Raw genomic sequence first — 17853 nt, forward strand, 5'->3', positions numbered from 1 at the left:
TAGCGGCCATTATTCAATATAGAAAATATTTGTGAAAAATGTTTTGCAACAATTCATTCTATACATTTAAAAAAATATTTTTTTTAAATGTAATACAAAGTTACCCTTTAATATAAAATAAATGTTAAAGGGCTACTCCAAACATCACAACCACCACAGTCCCCTGTACTTGCCCTGTCCCCTATAATGGGGTAGACTGTATAGAAATAGTTTACCTGGAACTCTAGTTTTTGGTTGGCTAATGAAGCCTATATGGCCCTGCCGGAGGTAGAGTTACATCCCTGGCTGCCAAGGGGTTAGTAGTGTTTGTAGTGTTTGTAGTGTTTCAATTCACTTAAGTGGTCATGGTGCTTGGATTAACCCTTTCATTTTTTTTCTGACAGTTCCCCAACAATATTGCCATTTACATCAGTATGTGAAAACAAGATATATTCTGTGTCACAATCGGGTTTGTAGAGGGAGTGGTCATTATAGAGGGAGAAACCGTCCATTTCATCAGCCGTGTTAGCTGTAGTGAAGTGTATAATTAACATGGCGTATCTTGGCTGGTTATAGGCACGCATCCCATATGAATAAAATGAGAAATAGTGTGAATTTTATAAAAATAGAAGACAAACCAGTCCCAGAGTCAACTTTTACTTTGACATTAGGTTTTAGCAAAAATCTCAGTAGTGACAGTTCCTCTTTGTGTCGTAAGGACAGAACAAGCCATCAGATATATGAATCTGGCCCTGAAGGAGGACAGACCTCGGCAAGAGAATAAGGCAAGCTGTATCGCCATGGTTACCAAGGGATCTCAGCCTCAAATGCATTTTCTCTGGTTGTATTTGGAAACGTGGGTCCTCTAAGGACCATCGAGTTGTGTCCATCAAACAGTTAGCTGCGTAGTTGCTGTAAATTGAATGGTTAGAAAAATACTTTAAGAGACAAAATCTGGGCCCTTTATTATAAAAAGTTTTTTCATGAAACAGTATGGTGGCTTATCCCCCCACGATTTCAAATGGGCAGAGAGGGACACGTTAATTTTATGGGTTTGGGTGTGGCTAGGGGCGGGGCTGTTCTGATAAATGTTAATAACAATGTATGGAACTAAAACGTGATTTAGAAAAAGAACAATGTATCTTATTTACACAGACTAATTTCTAAAGCAAGGGTTGATAGGGCTCTGATAAATGTGAGTGTAACCCCCATATGTATATGAAACAGTGTATTATTACTATAATAGAGAATCTGCAATAGATTGTGTTTAATTTTTTACAGATTTTCTTTGATCAATCTATGTTAAGTATGTTTTGAGCGCAACACTTGTTCATGGTTTATATTGATTTCTAAACACATTTATTGTAGTTTAAAGACGCATTACTGGGAGTATTATTGCTGCGGAGCTCTGTTATACACTCAGACACATTACTGGGAGTATTATTGCTGTGGGGCTCTGTTATACACTCACACACATTACTGGGAGTATTATTGCTGTGGGGCTCTGTTATACACTCAGACACATTACTGGGAGTATTATTGCTGTGGAGCTCTGTTATACACTCAGACACATTACTGGGAGTATTATTACTGTGGAGCTCTGTTATACACTCAGACACATTACTGGGAGTATTATTGCTGTGGAGCTCTGTTATACACTCAGACACATTACTGGGAGTATTATTACTGTGGAGCTCTGTTATACACTCAGACACATTACTGGGAGTATTATTGCTGTGGAGCTCTGTTATACACTCAGACACATTACTGGGAGTATTATTGCTGTGGAGCTCTGTTATACACTCAGACACATTACTGTGAGTATTATTGCTGTGGAGCTCTGTTATACACTCAGGCACATTACCGGGAGCATTATTGCTGTGGGGTCCTGTTATACACTCACACATTACTGGGAGTATTATTGCTGTGGAGCTCTGTTATACCCTCACACATTACTGGGAGTATTATTGCTGTGGAGCTCTGTTATACACTCAGACACATTACTGGGAGTATTATTGCTGTGGAGCTCTGTTATACCCTCACACATTACTGGGAGTATTATTGCTGTGGAGCTCTGGTATACACTCACACATTACTGGGAGTATTATTGCTGTGGAGCTCTGTTATACACTCACACATTACTGGGAGTATTATTGCTGCGGAGCTCTGTTATACACACATACACATTACTGGGAGTATTATTGCTGTGGAGCTCTGTTATACACTCAGACACATTACTGCGAGTATTATTGCTGTGGAGCTCTGTAATACCCTCACACATTACTGGGAGTATTATTGCTGTGGAGCTCTGTTATACACTCACACATTACTGGGAGTATTATTGCTGCGGAGCTCTGTTATACACACATACACATTACTGGGAGTATTATTGCTGTGGAGCTCTGTTATACACTCAGACACATTACTGCGAGTATTATTGCTGCGGAGCTCTGTTATACACTCAGACACATTACTGGGAGTATTATTGCTGCGGAGCTCTGTTATACACACATACACATTACTGGGAGTATTATTGCTGTGGAGCTCTGTTATACACTCAGACACATTACTGCGAGTATTATTGCTGCGGAGCTCTGTTATACACTCAGACACATTACTGGGAGTATTATTGCTGTGGAGCTCTGTTATACACTCAGACACATTACTGGGAGTATTATTGCTGTGGAGCTCTGTTATACACTCAGACACATTACTGGGAGTATTATTGCTGTGGAGCTCTGTTATACACTCAGACACATTACTGGTAGTATTAGTGCCGTGGGGCTCTGTTATACACTCAGACACATTACTGGGAGTATTATTGCTGTGGAGCTCTGTTATACACTCAGACACATTACTGGGAGTATTATTGCTGTGGAGCTCTGTTATACACTCAGACACATTACTGGGAGTATTATTGCTGTGGAGCTCTGTTATACACTCAGACACATTACTGAGAGTATTATAGCTGTGGAGCTCTGTTATACACTCAGACACATTACTGGGAGTATTATTGCTGTGGGGCTCTGTTATACACCCAGACACATTACTGGGAGTATTATTGCCGTGGAGCTCTGTTATACACTCAGACACATTACTGGGAGTATTATTGCTGCGGAGCTCTGTTATACACTCAGACACATTACTGGGAGTATTATTGCTGTGGGGCTCTGTTATACACTCACACACATTACTGGGAGTATTATTGCTGTGGGGCTCTGTTATACACTCAGACACATTACTGGGAGTATTATTGCTGTGGATCTCTGTTATACACTCAGACACATTACTGGGAGTATTATTACTGTGGAGCTCTGTTATACACTCAGACACATTACTGGGAGTATTATTACTGTGGAGCTCTGTTATACACTCAGACACATTACTGGGAGTATTATTGCTGTGGAGCTCTGTTATACACTCAGACACATTACTGGGAATATTATTGCTGTGGAGCTCTGTTATACACTCAGACACATTACTGTGAGTATTATTGCTGTGGAGCTCTGTTATACACTCAGGCACATTACCGGGAGCATTATTGCTGTGGGGTCCTGTTATACACTCACACATTACTGGGAGTATTATTGCTGTGGAGCTCTGTTATACCCTCACACATTACTGGGAGTATTATTGCTGTGGAGCTCTGTTATACACTCAGACACATTACTGGGAGTATTATTGCTGTGGAGCTCTGTTATACACTCAGACACATTACTGGGAGTATTATTACTGTGGAGCTCTGTTATACACTCAGACACATTACTGGGAGTATTATTGCTGTGGAGCTCTGTTATACACTCAGACACATTACTGGGAGTATTATTGCTGTGGAGCTCTGTTATACACTCAGACACATTACTGTGAGTATTATTGCTGTGGAGCTCTGTTATACACTCAGGCACATTACCGGGAGCATTATTGCTGTGGGGTCCTGTTATACACTCACACATTACTGGGAGTATTATTGCTGTGGAGCTCTGTTATACCCTCACACATTACTGGGAGTATTATTGCTGTGGAGCTCTGTTATACACTCACACATTACTGGGAGTATTATTGCTGTGGAGCTCTGTTATACACTCACACATTACTGGGAGTATTATTGCTGCGGAGCTCTGTTATACACTCAGACACATTACTGGGAGTATTATTGCTGTGGAGCTCTGTAATACCCTCACACATTACTGGGAGTATTATTGCTGTGGAGCTCTGTTATACACTCACACATTACTGGGAGTATTATTGCTGCGGAGCTCTGTTATACACACATACACATTACTGGGAGTATTATTGCTGTGGAGCTCTGTTATACACTCAGACACATTACTGCGAGTATTATTGCTGCGGAGCTCTGTTATACACTCAGACACATTACTGGGAGTATTATTGCCGTGGAGCTCTGTTATACAGTCAGACACATTACTGGGAGTATTATTGCTGCGGAGCTCTGTTATACACTCAGACACATTACTGGGAGTATTATTGCTGTGGAGCTCTGTTATACACTCAGACACATTACTGGGAGTATTATTGCTGTGGGGCTCTGTTATACACTCAGACACATTACTGGGAGTATTATTGCCGTGGAGCTCTGTTATACAGTCAGACACATTACTGGGAGTATTATTGCTGTGGAGCTCTGTTATACACTCAGACACATTACTGGGAGTATTATTGCTGTGGAGCTCTGTTATACACTCAGACACATTACTGGGAGTATTATTGCTGTGGAGCTCTGTTATACACTCAGACACATTACTGGGAGTATTATTGCTGTGGAGCTCTGTTATACACTCAGACACATTACTGGGAGTATTATTGCTGTGGAGCTCTGTTATACACTCAGACACATTACTGGGAGTATTATTGCTGTGGAGCTCTGTTATACACTCAGACACATTACTGGGAGTATTATTGCTGTGGAGCTCTGTTATACACTCAGACACATTACTGGGAGTATTATTGCTGTGGAGCTCTGTTATACACTCAGACACATTACTGGGAGTATTATTGCTGTGGAGCTCTGTTATACACTCAGACACATTACTGAGAGTATTATAGCTGTGGAGCTCTGTTATACACTCAGACACATTACTGGGAGTATTATTGCTGTGGGGCTCTGTTATACACCCAGACACATTACTGGGAGTATTATTGCCGTGGAGCTCTGTTATACACTCAGACACATTACTGGGAGTATTATTGCTGTGGGGCTCTGTTATACACTCAGACACATTACTGGGAGTATTATTGCCGTGGAGCTCTGTTATACAGTCAGACACATTACTGGGAGTATTATTGCTGCGGAGCTCTGTTATACACTCAGACACATTACTGTGAGTATTATTGCTGTGGGGCTCTGTTATACACTCAGACACATTACTGGGAGTATTATTGCTGTGGAGCTCTGTTATACACTCAGACACATTACTGGGAGTATTATTGCCGTGGAGCTCTGTTATACACTCAGGCACATTACTGGGAGTATTATTGCTGTGGAGCTCTGTTATACACTCAGACACATTACTGGGAGTATTATTGCTGTGGAGCTCTGTTATACACTCAGACACATTACTGGGAGTATTATTGCAGTGGAGCTCTGTTATACACTCAGGCACATTACTGGGAGTATTATTGCTGTGGAGCTCTGTTATACACTCAGACACATTACTGGGAGTATTATTGCTGTGGAGCTCTGTTATACACTCAGACACATTACTGGGAGTATTATTGCTGTGGAGCTCTGTTATACACCCAGACACATTACTGGGAGTGTTATTGCTGTGGGGCTCTGTTATACACTCAGACACATTACTGGGAGTATTATTGCTGTGGAGCTCTGTTATACACTCAGACACATTACTGGGAGTATTATTGCTGTGGAGCTCTGTTATACACTCAGACACATTACTGGGAGTATTATTACTGTGGAGCTCTATTATACACTCACACACATTACTGGGAGTATTATTGCTGTGGAGCTCTGTTACACACTCAGACACATTACTGGGAGTATTATATCTGTGGGGCACTGTTATACACTCAGACACATTACTGGGAGTATAATTGCTGTGGAGCTCTGTTACACACTCAGACACATTACTGGGAGTATTATTGCTGTGGAGCTCTGTTACACACTCAGACACATTACTGGGAGTATTATTACTGTGGAGCTCTGTTATACACTCAGACACATTACTGGGAGTATTATTACTGTGGAGCTCTGTTATACACTCAGACACATTACTGGGAGTATTATTACTGTGGGGCTCTGTTATACACTCAGACACATTACTGGGAGTGTTATTGCTGTGGAGCTCTGTTATACACTCAGACATATTACTGGGAGTATTATTGCTGTGGAGCTCTGTTATACACTCAGACACATTACTGGGAGTGTTATTGCTGTGGAGCTCTGTTATACACTCAGACACATTACTGGGAGTATTATTGCTGTGGAGTTCTGTTATACACTCAGACACATTGCTGGAAGTATTATTGCTGTGGAGCTTTGTTATACACTCAGACACATTACTGGGAGTATTATTGCTGTGGAGCTCTGTTATACACTCAGACACATTACTGGGAGTATTATTGCTGTGGAGCTCTGTTATACACTCAGACACATTACTGGGAGTATTATTGCTGTGGAGCTCTGTTATACACTTACACACATTATTGGGAGTATTATTGCTGTGGAACGCTGTGATAAACACCAACAATATGGAGCTCCTACACAGGAGGGATATTAGGAGAGAAATAGAGGGACAGAGGGATTTGGGTCCAAAATATGGACTGTCACTCCTAAATAGGGACACTTGGGAGGTATATGGTAGCCTATGTTTTTAGCATGGTGCTCATTAAATGGTCTGTGTTATGGATTACAGATTGGACCCCTAGGTCTTAGGCCAGCTATCATGCTCCTAATGCTAATAAAGTGAGTTCTTGCTTATTAAGGTATTCGTTTATACTGACAGTACTCAGGATTTCAATCTCCCAGAATCCCACTGGTGGATTAAAGGGGAAGAGAGGAAAAAGTTCTAAAAAAACGGCTTTCTAATTTAAATTGGGATTTGAGCAGCTGTAGCAGTTGTGATCATCCCTTTAAATAAAACCTGGCCAGGAATCTTGTCACATTGTGCAGCTGCCTACGCCACTCACCATCCTGATTATATTTTTAATAAACATAATAAGATCGAGGGAGCCGGGGATGAAACGAGACACTTTTCAGTCTAATTTTCAGAAAGTTAACTAAAAACATCTTCTTTGTTAACTTACATGCAACTAGTGCTTACAGGCTGCCTCTAACACGGTTTAAATAACCGGGTATTTGGATTTGTTTTTAATCTGCGATGCCTTATTGGGTATTACGATTAGGCCCCTTTCCCTTAAAATACAGTAAAATACCAGGAATCCAGCACCGAGTGAAGTCCCCCGTGCTGGTTTCCACATCCCACTCCAACCTCACCGATGTCCTCGCAAGGTCCATTCAAATGCTTCTCATAGAGAAGTATTAGATTGGAACCTTTTACCTATCTCAGTGCATGCGCGCACTATAAGCCGGGGAAGAAAGGGGAGGGAGGGAAGTGTGTGTTCCGTAAAAAAAAAAAAAAACTGAGGGACTATCAGAAATATGGGAAGGCGGGAAAGGCACTGAGGGCTCAATGGAGAAAGAGGGAGTGATATAGAGGCTTCCTTGCAGGCAGCAATGGGAGCTAGCCGCATTAGTCTCCAGGGTGCTGTGAGTATTTTATGTACAGATTTAACATTAGAGTTTCGGGCCACCTACGTCACATGCACGGGAGGTGTAATTAGCCCCGGCACAAAAGGGAATAGATCCCAAGCAGAAAACACAGCACATGCAGATTTCAACCACCATAACCACTTTAAAAAGCAGAAGTGGTCATGGTGTTTGGAGTTACCTGTTAAAGTAAAATGTTAGTAAATAATGGTTTATGTTTTGTACTTCATGAATACCATTAAATGAATTTGAAAATACATTATAACACATTTAACACACTGAAAGGGACTTTTCTATAACAAGACACAGCCGGGATATATATTTAAAGGGCCACAGGTAGTGGATTAAATATTTTAGCATTAACTCTACACACTGTGGCCAGAGGATAATGACTGCAAACATGCAACCAATGAATTAGCAGGAATACATGGGAGATAGGGCTGGCCACTAGACTAGATATTGGGGTGAAATGTAGAATTATACAACTTCGCATTCATTTTAATGCAACCCAGGGGTTAGACAGGGGTCTTGTAACCATGAATTGTATTTTCCCCACTAACCATCCCCATGTATAGAATGCAGGGGGGCCCCAAACTGGTCTCTCGGCTAGTGCCCCTGGGTTCTTAATCCTTCTCACACAGCCTTACATTACACATTCCCATAGTCATTAAAGACTACATAACTGGTTTCAGTGCAAGAAAATGGCTAATCCCTACATTCCCTGCCAACATCAAAAATCAATAAATAAATAAACTGAGTTTGTGCTATTCAGGGGCTGCGTGATGCAATGTTCATACAGCTCTGTTAATATAATATTGAAAAGAGTCATTTCAAAGCTGGGCGAATGGAGATTAGATTGAGATAAAGGGGTATTTCTAAACAGTGCATCATGTCTCTGGACAGCCTGTCCCGTTATCTCAGCAGCCTGTCCTGTTATCTCAGCTGCAGACTGCAGATCTTCAGAGTCAGAATACAACAGGACGAACACCCAGCACAAACACACACAGAATGTACTCTGGGTCCATCCATGGGTAACGCAAGAAAATGAGAATTGTAGAAAAGTGGCAAAAAATCTCGAAGCAAAGCTACTTTTCAATTCTACTATTCAGGATTAATAATGTGCAATTCTGCACAATTTCCAGTCCAGAGAAAACCCTTGTTTTGGATGTTTCACTTTTTTAATGTGTTAATTTGTGTTTTTTTTACATTTGCATTACAATGGGCTATAAAGAGAGCAATAAATATAAAATATGTGGAAATCCACCCAATATGTCTGCAGCAGGGAAGGAGCGTTACCAGTATAGAAATACGAGTAGGGGAACGTTCCTGTCACATTACGCAATCTCTATGATGACTTCAAGACCATAACGGAGTGTCAGAGGGGGTTGGAGAGGTTTTATTCTACAGCTGATACTTTCACAATTTAATGTAAGTTAGAACTGTGCAAGATGTTTTAATATAAATTTATATACACACACACACACACAGACACACACATACACACACACACACATACACACACACACACACACATACACACATACAGACACATACTCACACACACATACACACATACACACACACACACACAATTTTCAGAAAAGTAAAATTGAGGATGGATTGATTAAACAAGGCAACTTAATGAGCTGGCAACACTGCAGATAGTCGTTAGAAAATAAACTCCAGTTACAAATATTTAGGTTATTATTCGTATTCTATGCAACAGGCATTTATTGTGCCAATTATTAGGTTTTGTTCCTAGACATATACGCACACCTCCCAAGTGTCTATTTTTTGGGCATAAATCCCTTGGTTCCCCTTTTCTATCCGAATGTCCGTCTTTTCTAGGAGCTCCATATTGTTGGTGTGTCTGAGTGTATAACAGAGCTCCACAGCAATAATACTCCCAGTAGTGTGTCTGAGTGTATAACAGAGCTCCACAGTAATAATACTCCCAGTAATGTGTGTGAGTGTATAACAAAGCTCCCCAGCAATAATACTCCCAGTAATGTGTCTGAGTGTATAGCAGAGCTCCACAGCAATAATACTCCCAGTAATGTGTCTGAGTGCATAACAGAGCCCCACAGCGATAATACTTCCAGTAATGTATCTGAGGGTATAACAGAGCTCCACAGCAATAATACTCCCAGTAATGTGTCTGAGTGTATAACAGAGCTCCACAGCAATAATACTCCCAGTAGTGTGTCTGAGTGTATAACAGAGCTCCACAGTAATAATACTCCCAGTAATGTGTGTGAGTGTATAACAAAGCTCCCCAGCAATAATACTCCCAGTAATGTGTCTGAGTGTATAACAGAGCTCCACAGCAATAATACTCCCAGTAGTGTGTCTGAGTGTATAACAGAGCTCCACAGCAATAATACTCCCAGTAATGTGTCTGAGTGTATAACAGAGCTCCACAGCAATAATACTCCCAGTAATGTGTCTGAGTGTATAACAGAGCTCCACAGCAATAATACTCCAAGTAATGTGTCTGAGTGTATAACAGAGTTACACAGCAATAATACTCCCAGTAAAGTGTTTTTAAAGGGACACTATAGGCACCCAAACTTCAGCTCATTGAAGAGGTCTGGGTGCTGTGTCCCAGGTCCCTTAACCCTGAGCAGGTAATTATAGAAGTTTTTGAAAAACTGCAATAATTACCTGCTAGGGTTAACTCCACCTCTAGTGGTCCAGCGTCCCCCAACACCCCAAAGGAAAGCAATGAACAATGCTTTCCTATGCGGAAATCCTAATAAGAGCATGGCCCATGCCATGCATGCGCATTAGGTCTCTCGAGTCGAAGGACATCGGCACTGGACCCATGTAAGTGACAGAAGGGGTTTTAACTCCTTCTGCACCACGTAGTAGGCCTTCACACAGGGGGAAGCTATAGTGCCAGGCATTACTGCAATAACTGTTTAGAAATCAGTTTGTAAATAGGATTAATTGTTCTAGTAATAAAATACATTAACATATATACTAGTTTATATTTTGCATTGTGAAAACACTATACAGTTGGAAGAAGATGGACCAGTTCCACATGTATTCTGAAGCTGATCCCTAAAATGGGAATTGTGAAGGACTGGCAAAAAAAAAAAAAAAAAGAAAAAGAAAAGTGAATTTTAGAACAAACCACTTGCGTTAAAGAATTTTTCCAGTTAAGATAAATTGGCCAAACTTTTGCATTTCCACAAATTCAAGTTTAGTGAAATCTAAGGAGTTTCATTCTAAATACTTTATATTTTGGGAGCAGGATACTAGTTTTAGGCTATACCACTTTTCTGATACATTCCCCTTTCCACTGCCTCCCCAGCTCCCATGTGATACCTTCCTCTGTCTTCTCCCAGTATGATACGTTCCCCTTCCACTGCCTCCCCAGCTCCCATGTGATACCTTCCTCTGTCTTCTCCCAGTATGATACGTTCCCCTTCCACTGCCTCCCCAGCTCCCATGTGATACCTTCCTCTGTCTCCTCCCAGTATGATACGTTCCTCTGTGACTAGAGGGGTATCAGCTACACCTTGCTGACGAGGCCCTAAGAAGGCGAAACGATTGTCCAGGTTGCTGTATCTTTTGTACAGAGAGGATTTGCCGGAATTTGCTGGACTGTCCTCATGGGTGGGTCAGTCTGATATGCAAATGGTAAAGGTACTCACTTTTTTGAGGCCTGAATGGGGACTAACCCCAAAGGCCAAGCTACTGAGTTTGTCTAAGCTGTTGCCCATTCTAAGAGTTGTTTCATATTCTCGTTTTTTGTTGCCAAGCAAATGTACCCACAATCCATCAGTCAATAGAACCCCTCAAATGGCAAACTGCAGAAATCATGGACATAGGAGAACAAAATGGCGACACCCAGGTATTGAGATTCATCCCAGGGAAGAACAGATAAGTAAACATAAATAAAGGTAAGTGGCAAGCAGGGGTGGGGTGAACAATCATTAAGATGCAAGAAGGATGAGAAAATGAAAACTGAAAACAAAAAAATAATAATAATAATAGTTAGAGTGCAGCTTTAAACATTTCCTTTCTGCGTGCACCGTATACTGCTCTGTAAATCTGAAATGAACACTATAGCGTCAGGAATACAAATGTCCATTACTGACCCTACAGGTCTAAGTACCCGTTTACGCCCCCCACCCCTCTGTAACTCAGTTAAAAAAATGATTTGCTCACATTTTTCCAGCACCGCGAGGGTTTGGCCCCCACATTCAGCCCCATTGGCGGAGATCAATTTGATGATCTCAGCCAATCCAATGCTTTTACCATAGGAAAGTATTGGGAGGTTATCGCACATGCGCGGCCAAACGCTGCTCTGTGCTAATCAGAATCTCTTAGAGATGCATTGAATCAAGATGCAGAGAGTGGAGACGCTGAACATCAGTACTGCACAGTGAGCACTGACCCAGGAAGCACCTCTACCTGCCGTTTGATTCATTTTAAGCTCAGGATTGGAAGCTCATGGGCTATCTAGCCAAGTACATTGTATAAGAGAGCATTGGAAGCTAGATCTCAAGAGCAGGGCCCTCTATCTATTGTAATGGATTGTTTATATTGTATTGTCTTTTTCCCCGTTATTGTACAGCGCTGCGGAATAAGTCTCTGCTTTATAAATGGCAATAATATGAATATCCTACAGTTATCTATTTCCATTAGTCACTAAATTCTGCAGCTTTTCCTGACAGATCATCTCCAGCATCTGCCCATTCTTTACAGATACAACCAAATAACTCATTTACTGACGGGTAATATCCCACCAGCATTCCTACAATCTTGTCTTAATGTCCCTGCCTTATTGCCGCCATTCCTCTGCCCAATCCATCATGGGCGCCTCTGCAAAACTCATTTATCTCGCTCATCATTCATCTGTCTCTCCTCTCTGCCTGTCTCTCACCAAATGATCTACAATAATAAATTAAGAGTCCTGACCTTCTCTGACCAAACCCCAAAAAACGACACACTCCTGATATCTCTGTTCTTGTCCCCAAAAACTCTTTTTTATTACTTTCCAGTCCATCTCCAGAAATCCTCCATGATGCACCCATCGACATGCCAAACTCCCCCCAACATCCCACAGCTTTAAGCATTTGATGAAAGCTCCCCTATTCAGAAAAGCTTACCATTTATCCACTCAAAAATGCCATACCTCTTCCTGAAATATCTCTCATCTGGCCTGTACCTTATCAGTTCCATCGCTTCAGTAAACCTTCCCTCCAATCTGGAGACCTCCATTCCCTGCATTATACTTACATATTCCTGCTAGACTGTAAGCTCAGAGGACAAGGGCCTTTAACTCTCCTATGCTAGCAGGTATCTGTGTGTGTATGATACAGTTTATGTAATGCTTACCACATAGGGACTAGCTTGTAATCCTGTTACACCACAACATGCCAAAAAACTCTCAGGCACTTAATTTATTCTTTACTGGTATTTATAAAGCCCCAACATATTCCGCAGCGCTGTACAATTGGGGAATACAATAAGAACAGACCGATACAACAGGTAGAGGGCCCTGCCCATGAGCTTTTATGAAGAATGAATTATAGCAATTTTAGTGACAGCCAGGCTCAACAGAGCTACTGGATGGTAAAACAGCAAGTCATCTCACGTTGGCACGGAGTCCGCATGGATCGCATTGCCATGGTACAGCATTCCATTGGTCCAAACGTAGATTGAAAATATATTATATATATACACACACACACACACAATGTATACATAAATGTAAAAAATACACACACAAAGTCCATTAAAGGGTTAATTGAAAAGTATTACATGGCTAAGTCCCATCTGCTGAGCTGAACAGAGCTTTAACATTAAATACAGTAAAGAATTCCAGGGTCCTGCATCATCCAACAGGTTCATAATACCACCGATCTCAAATGTCTTCACCCTGCCCCCACCCTCCCAAATTATCTATCTCACCCAAACCATCTGTGACCTCTGGGGCATTGCTGCTGCTATTACTAGCTCAATTCTGCTGCTCCAATGCATTACCTGGGAGGGGGAGCAATGCATGAACAGCCATACAGTCCCCAGAGGTCAATACAGTGTCCTATCACGCAATGGCCAGAGTGTCCTCATATCCAATACATTCCCAATAAGCCATAGAACTCTATATGGTCAAATGTAAGCAGAGAAACGCCTACGATAAAGATAAAAACAATCAATAATAAGCATTCTGATCAATAATAATAATTATAATAATAATAATATCAGATTATATGACTGCCATTCTGGGGTCGAGAAGGAATTTTTTTGTAGTTTATTATAAAATTGGAAAGCGTTTCAAACTGGGGGGTTTAATTTGCCTTCTTTTGGATCAACAGCAAAAACAGATGTGTGAAAAGCTGAACTTGATGGACGCAAATCTCTTTTCAGCCCAAGGAACTCACCAAACAGATCTACACACTCCTAATAACCACTGTAATCAATGCATTGCCTCAATAATCAATATCTTGCCTTTACCCTCACTGATCAATGGATTCAGCAAAATCAATATATTTCCTCCTATACATAATGATTCAAATATTGTCCCATATCAAACATATCACCATATCCCCACAGATACATCATTTGACCAATAGGAATAGTACCCCAAGCAATAGATATCAATACATTGACCCACAGCCCAGCACAGCCAATGTGATCAATACACACCCTTACCAATGGAGACAGTAAATATATAGAGGTGATGTTATCTATAATCTGGAACAAACTCTGGATATAAAGGACACATTGTAACAATATGACTCACAATGTAACCAGTGGTTGCTTCAATATTTACACAAGTCTGATTTGTATCAAAACACACACTACTAGAATAAGGAGCGTGGAAGCTGTACTCCAGCCTTATCTCTGTCTTGGCACTGGAAGGGTTAATTCTCACTGGGTGTATTCAGAAACCTCTGTTACATATTGATATTCAGCCCATGTTTGTGTCAGTGTGGAGCATTGCATTGATTCGTACAGTGAGGGGGATCCAGGACACCCCAAACTGTGGCAGATCCATGGGCTAGTGCAGGCTCCATCCCCCAGTCATCCTGAGGAAGCCACTGGGCTCTGCCTGGAGGGATTAATCCAGCTAATGACATCACATTGTGATCTCTCTGCAGCCTTGAAATATTACACAACAGAGCAGCTTCATGTCCCCCACTGACAGCCTGCAGAACCCGGGGAGGGGGCACACTGCAGCCTACCAGAGCAGGACTCCACGAATGGAGAGGGGGCACAATGCAGCCTAGCAGAGCAGGACTCCCCGAATGGAGAGGGGCAGATAGCAGCCTACCAGAGCAGGACTCCCCGAATGGAGAGGGGCAGATAGCAGCACAGGGCCCCCTGAAGAACACAGTGACAGTCAGCCCTTGCTGCATTGCCTGTCAGCATCCTCCTGCAATACCAGGGATCATCAGGCTGACTGTCATATTCTGTATTAACAAGGCTGCTCTGGGTATTAGCTGGGCTCTGGGTGACTGTCAGCTCTGGGTATTAGCTGGGATCTGGGTGACTGTCAGCTCTGGGTATTAGCTGGGATCTGGGTGACTGTCAGCTCTGGGGATTAGCTGGGCTCTGGGTGACTGTCAGCTCTGGGTGGGTGACTGTCAGCTCTTGGTATTAGCTGGGATCTGGGTTACTGTCAGCTCTGGGGGCTCTGGGTGACTGTCAGCTCTGGGGATTAGCTGGGCACTGGGAGACTGGGTGGGTGTCTGCCTCCTGCACTGGCAGGGCTGGCATGGGTGACTGTCTTACCTTCTCCTGTGCCCTTGTGAGCTTCTTCTGCACATTGCTGGCTATCTTTCCTGCAGAGACTCCTTTGCTGCCTAGCTCAGCCATCTTGCCTTCCCCTTAACTGTAGTTAAAATAATCAGATCAGAGAGAGGAAAAAACCTGGCAGAAACAATAGATATAACCCCCCCTCCTGGCAGGCCAGGCAAGGCAAGCACTGCCTTTTAAAGGGACAGTAACTCAAACACTCCTTAAAGGGGAAGTGTGCTGTCATTGGCAGGCAGGGGGGGATTCCTTAGCTGTGACACACACACACACACACACACACACTATTAGCAGACAATCTATGCAGGATTATTTCACCTCTGAATTGTTAAACAGGGGAACACAGAAATATTTCATAGTAAAATAGATGTCTTCCTGTGTGACATTTGCAGCACATCACGATGCCTGTCTCTTGTACAGCGAGGTGGAAAATGTTTTCTCTCCTTACAGAGCTTGGGGTATCCTGGCACCATAACCACTACAGCATCCTGTAAGTGCTGACTGGTGGAGATGTACGGGCACATTGTATTATGTGTCTGTTGGTCAAGGAAGGATGTGCAGTGACCCTGGTATTATTTGTGTATGGATTGGGTGTAGACGTATAGCCACTTCGTATTGTGTGTAAATGGGCTATTTATAAAATTCCAACCTACGCCGCAGCGCTGTAACTTATATTCCATACTATTCCGCACATGATATGAGAGATCAAATTAATCCCCTGAATGATGGCGCCCAAGAGATTACAATTCAAGTGAAAAAAAAGCAAATCTGAATGATATTGATGCTGCGTGTTGTGGGTTTCTATGGGGTAATTATTTGTAATTGTGTTTTTGGGGTAGTGTTAACTGGTTTCACATTAGTGATGGGTCATCAGAAACTGTTTTTATCTTTTTAGATTCACAAAAAGTGGAACTTGGCATTACCCAAGAGAAACCAAGACTGGTTAGGCCTAAAATAAACTGCTTTGTTTCCAATTTGCCACCAATGAGCATGTTCAGGATTTAATTCTCTTCTCATTTCTGAAACCGCTCATTTGGTTTACTGTGTATTTCAAGCATCCAAGTAGCTGAAATAAAAAACAAAATCATGTACCTCCAAAATATCCCTGTTTCTAATGGGCAGTACCTATATTAGGTTCAAAATACCCCTCTCCTTCTCTTCTATCCTAAAGACCCTCTTTTCTAGGTGCTCCAAATTGTTGGTGTGTCCGAGTGTATAACAGAGCTCCACAGTAATAATACTCCCAGTAATGGGTCTGAGTGTATAACAGAGCTCCACAGCAATAATACTCCCAGTAATGAGTCTGAGTGTATAACAGAGCTCCACAGCAATACTACTCCCAGTAATGTGTCTGAGTGTATAACAGAGCTCCACAGCAATAATACTCCCAGTAATGTGTCTGAGTGTATAACAGAACTCCACAGCAATAATACTCCCAGTAATGTGTCTGAGTGTATAACAGAGCTCCACAGCAATAATACTCCCAGTAATGTGTCTGAGTGTATAACAGAGCTCCACAGTAATAATACTCCCAGTAATGTGTCTGAGTGTATAACAGAGCTCCACAGCAATAATACTCCCAGTAATGTGTCTGAGTGTATAACAGAGCTCCACAGCAATAATACTCCCAGTAATGTGTCTGAGTGTATAACAGAGCTCCACAGTAATAATACTCCCAGTAATGTGTCTCTGAGTGTATAACAGAGCTCCACAGCAATAATACTCCCAGTAATGTGTCTGAGTGTATAACAGAGCTCCACAGCAATAATACTCCCAGTAATGTGTCTGAGTGTATAACAGAGCTCCACAGTAATATTACTCCCAGTAATGTGTCCGAGTGTATAACAGAGCTCCACAGCAATAATACTCCCAGTAATGTGTCTGAGTGTATAACAGAGCTCCACAGCAATAATACTCCCAGTAATGTGTCTGGGTGTATAACAGAGCTCCACAGTAATATTACTCCCAGTAATGTGTGAGTGTATAACAGAGCTCCACAGCAATAATACTCCCAGTAATGTGTGAGTGAATAACAGAGCTCCACAGCAATAATACTCCCAGTAATGTGTCTGAGTGTATAACAGAGCTCCACAGCAATAATACTCCCAGTAATGTGTCTGGGTGTATAACAGAGCTCCACAGTAATATTACTCCCAGTAATGTGTGAGTGTATAACAGAGCTCCACAGCAATAATACTCCCAGTAATGTGTGAGTGTATAACAGAGCTCCACAGCAATAATACTCCCAGTAATGTGTGAGTGAATAACAGAGCTCCACAGCAATAATACTCCCAGTAATGTGTCTGAATGTATAACAGAGCTCCACAGCAATACTACTCCCAGTAATGGGTCTGAGTGTA

The 17853-nt window shown here is 41.9% G+C and overlaps 1 protein-coding gene across 3 annotated transcripts in view; it reads right to left on the reverse strand.

Moving 5' to 3' along the window:
* BIN1 (bridging integrator 1) overlaps window positions 1-15635 on the reverse strand; it is a 128773-nt gene extending 113138 nt beyond the window's left edge. The window contains exon 1 of one of the 3 annotated variants that reach the window (XM_063429235.1): window positions 15473-15635. In XM_063429235.1, coding sequence (XP_063285305.1) covers window positions 15473-15556 — 84 coding nt within the window. In that variant the 5' untranslated portion in view covers window positions 15557-15635. The remainder of the gene's footprint in view (window positions 1-15472) is intronic. The other 2 variants (XM_063429236.1, XM_063429237.1) reach the window with 2 other exon arrangements.
* Between the last annotated feature and the right edge of the window lie 2218 nt (window positions 15636-17853).

The sequence above is a fragment of the Pelobates fuscus genome, chromosome 8 (genome assembly GCF_036172605.1).
Source record: "Pelobates fuscus isolate aPelFus1 chromosome 8, aPelFus1.pri, whole genome shotgun sequence".
NCBI classification, from domain to species: domain Eukaryota; kingdom Metazoa; phylum Chordata; class Amphibia; order Anura; family Pelobatidae; genus Pelobates; species Pelobates fuscus.